We start from the raw sequence: 9013 nt of genomic DNA, 5'->3' as shown, positions 1-9013 counted from the left end.
ATATATATATATATATATATATATATATATATATATATATATATATATTGAGTGTCAATCATATGCCCAGGAAAACAGTTTTATAATTGTTATTATGGAATTAATGGACAAAAAAACTCAAAATAAAACAAAATAGTTGATACAAATCCATATATGATTACAAACTGTAGTAAAGTTTAGATAAAAAAATTATTAGGTGTTATCCATATGTCAGGATCTGACTCATTAAAGGTCTGAGTTGAAAAACAAAGGGATAAACATAGTTGGAATTGGTATAAAAGGAGCAAAAAAATATTTCGTACAGAAAAAACACATTTCAGAAACTGAAGGAAGACTATTGTGGTCAGAGCACAAATAAAGAGAGATGAAGTGAGTAGATTAGTAGGTCCACATCACTCAGACTTGTTAAGGATTTGGTCTACCCTAATAGTAATGGGAAGTCACTGAGGGATGTTAAACACTAGTCTGACAATCAAAATTGAGTTTTTGGGAAGTCACTCTGTCTGCAGCAAATGGAAGAGATTGAGAAAGAGGAAAAGTAGATTGGAGAGATGTGTCTATTCTAAATAAGAGATGATGGTAATTTGGAAGTTAGAGTTTTTGTGTTCTATTTAACAATCCATAAAGTCTCAAGTTATTTGTGTTCTACAATTGGCCTATTTCCACAGAATTATATATGCCAGAGCTAAAGAGAAAGCAGAGTGATCTAACCTTAGATACATGTGCTTTGGGATAGACATGCCTAGTTTAGAAATCTTGTCTGAACCCAGTGGTTTAATAAATAAACCACTATTTATTAATAAGGAGAATGAGGAGAACTTATGCAAAGTGCATAAACCTCAGCTTCTATGTCTTTGGAGTCTGCATTATGCCTCCTGCAGTTGCTAAGATTCACTGTGACAGTGTATGTGATATTCTCAGCATGTGGACAACGGATTAATATTGAGAAGCCCCAGGACAGGTCAGCTGATCTCACCCTTTATTTTAGAGAACTCCATCTTCTTTTAGAAGCTTGATCCTTCTCCTGGATTTTCTTTCTCAGTGAACAGCACAGACATGGGATTTTAGAAAAGGCCCAGCTGTGGACAAGGTAAAGCATCAAGAAGGCAATAGAGAAGACGAAGACACTGCAGGAACAAACTCCCTCTCCTGGAGACCATGGCAGTCCCTCAAGTGGCCTTCCTGCTAACCTGGAGTTGGAAAGGAAGACTCTTCACCTTTAGACAGCTGGACAGTTAGGAAAGCTGACTCATAGAACACTCTGTATACCTGCTCACCTGCTTACCTGCTCAGAAGCCTAACTCAGCACTAGAAAAACTGGTTTCACAGGTGTTACCTGTTCCTGAAATGGCAGAATTTGTCACCCAATTGTGATGGAGATGAAGCTGAGTTTGGAACATAAATCCAATTGTTAATCCCAGTTTGGTTCAGTGACCTTAGACAAATCTCTAAATTTACATTTCCTCCTTTGTGAAATAAGAGAACTGAACTAGATGGTTTTCAAGAGTTCTTTGTGACTGAGAAAAGTTATTGTCTGGCATGTATGGGCTTGAAAACTGCATCTCTGAAGTGAGAAGACTGTCAATCTCCTCAGTTTGTTCAGTACAGACATCCACACCCATTCTTTTCACTCCTGTCATCTGATTAGGACTAGCTGAAGCACACTCTGCTTCTAAAAAGTTTAAAAAATTTAGAGACACAGAGAATTGATAAAGCAGTGTTTTGCCAATGTCAAAATTAGAAAGGGAAGTTTTTGAAAACACATAAATTCTGAAATCTTGCTCCAATCTGCAAAAACTCCAAGGTGGAGACAAGGAATGTTTACTTTTACTTTTTACAAAGCTTTTCTTCGTTTTGCTAATCCATTAGTTTGAGGATCATCCTTAAAGGGAAATTTATGTTTATCAGAGGGGAACCTATAGATCACTTTCATGTGTATTATCTAAGATACTTGCTGAAAATACCAGGGAGTGGGGCCAAGAAGCTACATTTTTACAATTTGTTCAGTGATTTTATAAATACTAATTTCAATCATAAAATAGCTTATACATGCTTACCAAGGTCTACAAAACAATATACAAAACATACAATGTCATGATTCTATATAGGTTTATTTCACTGTTTTTATACTGTATGGTTTCATCGTTTCATTTTATCCCCATAATAAGCCTGTGATACAAACATTGTTTCATTCATTTTTCTGATAAAATAAAGCATTAGAGAATACAGGTAACCTGCCCAAGATCACAAGATTAATAAAGTGATGGATTAGAACCAAAAACTAATGTCACATAGCTAGGAAGCAGCCTATCTTGCTTCATAATGTGGGCTTAAGAGCTGAGTCCACCTTTTAATTAAACAATTTGCTAAGATCTTATCTGATGAAGCAAGTAAGAAATATGTCTCAGTTCCTGTTGGTTGGTTTTATTGGCTACTAACAAATGTTAGGGTCATTATAACAATCACAAATTAATGAAGATAAAATGACTATCAACTACTAAGCAACAAGGTTTCACGGATTTCCTGGAATCATAAAATGATCTAAGGTAGGCATCATTTTGAGTCAACAACTTTCAGACACAAATATTTATCCTGAAAAAGCCTGGAAGTACTTTGTCCAGGATCTCAGGCAGTCAGTGAGGAGCCCACTCTGCAGAATTTAGTTATAGGACCTTGATTTCCTGGTCTGTCTTTACACCCTGGGTCCTGGACCTTCTGTCCCTAAACTCAAATGCTGATTGTTTGCTTTAGTGCAATTTCTTTCAGGGACTAAAGTATAAAACTGTTATCACTATTAGACATATTATATTATAAGGAGAGGATTTTGTTTCTCTTGCTGATGTCTCTAAATTCCTCTAAGAGATTTGTGAAAATGCGTGCTTCTCTTGAACTCTTGAAAGTTCCTCCTATATTCCCTATCCTGAACCAACCAGTTTGACCACAATTATCATTATGGCACATGAACAAGCATTTCATAAATGAAATGAAATTGAATGGACCTTAGCTATGTGAGACCTACCTTTGTTTGTTTTTTGTTTTTTTTTAAAAACTCACTAAAAGTGTTAATGAAAAATAAAAAAGTTGTTCAAAGCATTGGAACTTTTTAAAAGAATACAAATTCTTCCCCCTTTCATGTTCATGCTTTATCCTTTCTATTTTCCTTCTTACTGATGTTACATACTTTCTAGAATATGCAGACACAGATGTTTCGACAAATGGAAAAAAGATAACAGAAGTGACATCAAGAAAGAGAAATTTCTTTCTTTCTTTTTTTTTTTTTAAAGTTTTCGGCGGACACAACATCTTTGTTTGTATGTGGTGCTGAGGCTCGAAGCCGGGCCGCACGCATGCCAGGCGAGCGCGCTACCGCTTGAGCCACATCCCCAGCCCCAAGAAAGAGAAATTTCTAAAGAATAAATCACATATTCACTAGCATAAATAGATTTTATGAATGTTTTTTGATTGAGACCTCTTTTTGTTTTATGAAGAATGACAAATTTATAAATTTTGCATTCCAGCTCAAGATTGTATATCTATGTTTGGTCAAGTGTTTTATTAAAGGAACTACTTCTTCTACAAAATCAATATCGAATTTATTAAATAGAGAAGAAAGGATACTTACAAATCATTGGTTAAAATATGCAGTTATTTCTAAGGCAGGCTTAGAAAGAAAACTTTACGTCCTGTAAATTAAAAAAAAAAAAAAGCAAAGTAAAAGAAAACTATGAAGAATCAGAAAAAAATGATAGTCCAGTTAAAAAATAAAATTTTATGCAAATCAAAGCTACTCTAAGATTCCATCTCATCCCAGGCAGAATGGCAACTATCAAGAATACAAACAACAATAAATTTTGGCAAGGATGTAGGGGAAAAGGTACACTCATATATTGCTGGTGGGACTGCAAATTGGTGCAACCACTCTGGAAAGCAGTATGTAGATTCCTTAGAAAACTTGGAATGGAACCACCATTTGACCCAACTATCCCACTCCTCAGTTTTTACCCTAAGGACTTAAAATCAGCATACTACACTAATGTAGCCCCATCAATATTTATAGCAGCTCAATTCACAATAGCTAAACTGTGGAACTTAGATGCCTTTCAATAGCTGAATGGATTTTTAAAAAAACTGTGGTATATACACACAATGGAATATTATTCAGCATTTAAAGAAAATAAAATTATGGAATTTGCAGGTAAATGTATGGAGTTGAAGAATATAATGCTAAGTTAAGTAAATCCCCCAAAAACCAAAGGCCAAATGTTTTATCTGATAAGTGGATGTTGATTCATAATGGGGGGTTGGGGCATGGGAAGAATAAAGGAACTTTGGATAAGGTAAAGGGGAGTGTGGTGAGGGCAGGGGGAGGGGGTAGGAAAGAAGGGTGGAAGGAGACGGACATCATTACCAGGCACATGTATGATTGCACAAATGGTCTGATTCTATATCATGTACTACCAGAGGACTGAAAGTTGTGCTCCATCTGTGTACAATGAATCAAAATTCATCCTACTCTCATGTACAACTAATTAGAAAAAATAATACAAACAAATAAATAAATATTCAAATTTTAAATATCTTGGCTGTGTGAGTTTTTTAGATTGAATTAAAATTGGTAAATTTTTGTATTACCTTCTTGGGGAAAGTAGAACCTCCAATTGATGACACAGTTTTCTATTAAAATCAAAAGTTCTTAATGTTTAACATCTAGTGTTAGTTACCACCCAAGATTACCAGCTACAACTGTCATGTATAACTAATTAGAACAAATTTTTTAAAAAGATGTTATAGTACATATATTTATGTATATATGTATGTTATAGTACATATATTTATGTATTTATGTATATCATGTATGTGTGTGTGTGTGTGTGTGTATATATATATATATATATATATATATAGAGAGAGAGAGAGAGAGAGAGAGAGAGAGAGATTACCAGCCACAAAACCCAGTAGATGAATACTGCATAAGTGCTAGCAAGGCTCAATGGGCTCAATGGCACATTGAAAAACTCATCACATAAAACTAATCAATTTACAGCAAACATTTGTACACATGAATATGGAAAAGATCACAGTAAGAAAATATGTGGAATGGGCTATACCATGAAGAGGTTGTAGAAATACAATACAGTTTCAGAATATGAGAATCATTGGCACCTTTCATGAGTTTCCTGAGGTATTGTATCAAGCTTTCAGCACATATGTGTGGAGCATGTGGAAGGAATCTAACTAACTGGCTTCTAGAAATTGAAATAAACTACATACATACAATTCCCATTCACAGAATGGCCGTACATCTTGAGGCTTAGCACCTGATGAGGAAGGGTAAAAAATAATAAAATTATGACCCGTTAGTATTTGCATTAGCCACTCATAAGAACAGGGCACCCTGTAAATTCCCTCCACCACACTCCTACTGGCCTAGTTGTTTCCTACTCACTTTTCCTGGACTATCAAGATGTTCTAAGTGTTTTTTTTTGTTGTTGTTTGTTTGTTTTTTTTAAATTCATGCTTGCTCCTTACAAATCCATTCTTCATGTGGATGTCAGGTGGAATATTTTTAATTCCATTATATCTTCTCAAGACCATTCTAGGATAAATCCCTTTCAGGCTATCACCTACAGGATCAAGTCCAAGGTCTTTTATATGATAGAAGCTGTCCTCCAGGAGCTGGTTCTGTCTACCTCTCCTTTTTCACCCATGCCCAATGTTCTGAAGTTGCACCCAGCTAAAAGAACCTCTGTGCTTTGTTTAAATTGATGCTGTGGTGGAAGCCTTTGACCTCAATCCCCCCCCAACACATACTAATACTTGTTCATCTACTCTGGGTCAACTTGGGCACCCATTTTCCAGAAGCTTTGTATTTACCTTCAGCATAGATAGGGTGCACCTCTGTACTCACCCTGTTACATCTCTCTGATTTCACTTATCACATGCTTTGTAAATTTCTAATTCCTGTCTACCTTTCTGCCTCACACAAGTTTGTTTTTTTGTATTTTTTAAGCTTTTTGAGAGCATGGGTGGTGACTCACTTGTCTTATCCTTAGCACAGTGTTTTGCAGAAGGTAGGAGGAATGTAATAAATAATTTGTTGAAAGTCAAGGTGCATGAGGTGCTTTTCATACTAAACAGCTGCCTGATTGCAGATTTTTATCACCTTGGAGGAATTTTAATATCAAAAGCAGACATATTTTAACTTCATTCCTTATAAAACTTTTCAAATGGTTTTTGCTATTCCCCTCACTCTCAACCTGGGACCATTTCCCTTTAGTTGAGTCCTATATCTGAAGACCAAATATAAGGAACTGAGATGAGGAAGAGAAAAGTAAATGAAGAAATGATCATATAGGAAGTAGTAATAAAGTAAAAATGTCTAAAATTCAAAGTTTTACATGAAAATGAAAATATGAACCCCTAAAAAACAAGATTAAAAAAAACTTTAATGGTTCTAATTTTTTCAACTATTTGCATTGAATTCTTTGCAAAGATCTAGTAGAAACTGCAAACAGGAATTCTCTATATAAAGTCAATTAGATAAGAACTGCTATTTGCATTTTTAAATGTATTTTTAAAACTCCTATAATTTTATACCCTTTCCATAATTAAATTTTTAATTTTATTTCATGATTTCTACCTATTTCTACCATTAAAATCCCTCACATTAGAAACATTGAAAAGTGGGAACTAGCAGAGATCTTAACTATCGCCTAGATCAGTAATTTCAAACTATATATATATTTTTTATCTGAAGAATATTTTCTTCTCAAAAAACTCTTTAGCAGCAAGCCATAGTATAATATAGATGTTATATATAGGATTGCTATAGGGACCACAATCTTCTAGGCCCTGGGCTCCACCCATTTTTCCCTATTTCCCAGGCTCCTTATCCCAATGGGGCTATAGTTTAAAAACAATATGGACTCACCGCTGTAGAGATGAAACTATCAGCCTGGAAACAGAAGAAATGTAGCCAGTTCAAGACAGAATACATGAAGTAGCTTAGATGATAAATTCTGATACTTGTCCTTCTTTGCTTTGGTGATCCTTCCTTCATTTCAAGGACTAGCTTCCCTGAATATCCCGATCTAATCTCAGCTGTCACTACATAAACTATAAGCAGGTTAAGACTCAAGGTCATTTCTTCTTCTAGGGTTTGGTAAAATAATGAATACTTATTTTCTCTTCCAAATTAATAGTTTCTAATTTGGAAGCTTTAATTACTCAAGCAGCCAGCCATGTCAATATGCAAACAACATGCCTAAAGAAGAAAGATCCATTGACCTTCTAACACAAAACTTTGGAGGTGCTCAAAAATCATGACGAATACTATTTTCATGCAATATATTTTTTAAAAAATCAAAATTTGTACAAAATAAATCTATGATAAATAAACTACCAAATCTTAAATACGTATTTGCTCCTGAACTTACATAACAGATACATATCTCACCTCATCCGGCAACTTCTCTGAAAAGTGAAGTGTAAATATAAAAATGATGGCAGGTTAGTTATGTAAATCTCTAACTCATAACACCTAGGATTGTGAAGAGGAAATGTTGCTTGAAGGAGAAACCCAGTAAAAAGCATGTCCTTCTTCAAAGACCTTTACACATCAGTCTGGAGGACTGGGAATTAAGTTAAATTGTTTGGGAACAAATAAGCAACTCAACAATTATAATACATGAGTTATAATTTAATTGAAACTTGCACTCGACTATTCTACAATCTCAGTGAACTACTAAATTTAGTTGTTGCTGCTTCAACAAGTATTCTTTTCCATTTATGTTTTATTTTTTAAAAGCAAATCACTATTTTAAAGTATATAAAAACATGAAAATTGAAATGTGTCAGGTGAACATCATTGAACTCTGTAAAACAAATTAACCACTTCAACTGTAAGACCTAGTTTTAAAGGCTGTTCTTAAGAAGATGTAAAATATTTAAACTTTCCAGCATGACAATGGTGAAAGTAATTATAAAAGAGCTGAATCATGGTGGCACTAGACAGTGCATTCATTCATAAGGATGCTTTTTATCCACAGAACCCAAAAGAGTGGGCTTAAGAAGAGTGAGTTTGTCTGACACAGAGTAGGCACTTGACACACCTTTACTGAACAAATTAGTTAATCATAGAATAAAAGCAGAAAAAAGGCTGGAAACAGGTAAACTAGGTCCAGATTATAAAGAGTTTTGTATTAGTGAGCTACAGATAAGTTTTAACAAGGTTTAACAGCAACAACAAAAGTGAATATTTAAAAGAAGGGGTTGCTTGACAGTGAGCAAAGGCAAATCCAGCTAAAAGTCTCTAGAAGTAATGTTGGTAACGGGCAATAAAAATCCACCAAAGGATTTAGATGGTAAAATTGGAGTAAGGAAGATACGGCAGATAATATTAGTTGACTGCCAATAGTTTTTTTTTTTTTTTCCCCTTCTACAGAGTGAGAAAGTTTAGCTGGGTATACAGCTAAAGATGATATTACCAAGTATCATAACCTGTCCATGGCTGTATATGGACTGTTTTGACCCCCTCAGAGACTGGTCGCCTAATGCAGGTGAACCTCCCCTTTGAGCTCTGTCAAAGATCCCACACAGCACCTGAGATGGGTGTGACCTGCCAAGATGTCAATCAATCTGCTGACCAGAAGACATCAAGAAGCAAGACTCCACCCTTTAAACCTTACCCCTGTCTTTGATATACCTTTTTTTTTTTTTTTTTGGTCTAGTCTAGTTCCAGAACCCATGTGGACTAGGTCTATCAGGGGCTTCACTTTTGTGAATATAATTCTGAGTGTTTGTGTTTTGTTGTTTGTTGATTATTTGAGATATTAAGACTAAGGGTGGCTTTTATGGTGGCACAGATTCCTCTGGGCAGAAGAACCCTCCAATGAGATGCTGGCCATCTTCCCCTCAAAAACCAAGCCTCTCATGCTGCTAGGTATAGTCATGTAAAAGAATTTTGTCGTTCAACATGAATTATGAGCAGGAGTGATACATTGCACTTCTAGGT

At 35.0% G+C, this 9013-nt stretch overlaps 1 protein-coding gene across 8 annotated transcripts in view; it reads right to left on the bottom strand.

Annotated features, from left to right (window-relative positions):
• Positions 1-9013, bottom strand: part of Pkib (cAMP-dependent protein kinase inhibitor beta) — a 106309-nt gene that overhangs the window by 38556 nt on the left and 58740 nt on the right. For 2 of the 8 annotated variants that reach the window (XM_048796744.1, XM_048796790.1), the window contains one exon: positions 3623-3683. The exons of the other annotated variants lie outside the window; for them this stretch is intronic. In XM_048796744.1, coding sequence (XP_048652701.1) covers positions 3623-3629 — 7 coding nt within the window. In that variant the 5' untranslated portion in view covers positions 3630-3683. The remainder of the gene's footprint in view (positions 1-3622; positions 3684-9013) is intronic. 8 annotated transcript variants of the gene reach the window in all.

Source organism: Marmota marmota, unplaced genomic scaffold, assembly GCF_001458135.2.
Source record: "Marmota marmota marmota unplaced genomic scaffold, marMar, whole genome shotgun sequence".
Taxonomy (NCBI): Eukaryota; Metazoa; Chordata; class Mammalia; order Rodentia; family Sciuridae; genus Marmota; species Marmota marmota.
This window is presented reverse-complemented; position numbering and strand designations above follow the sequence as displayed.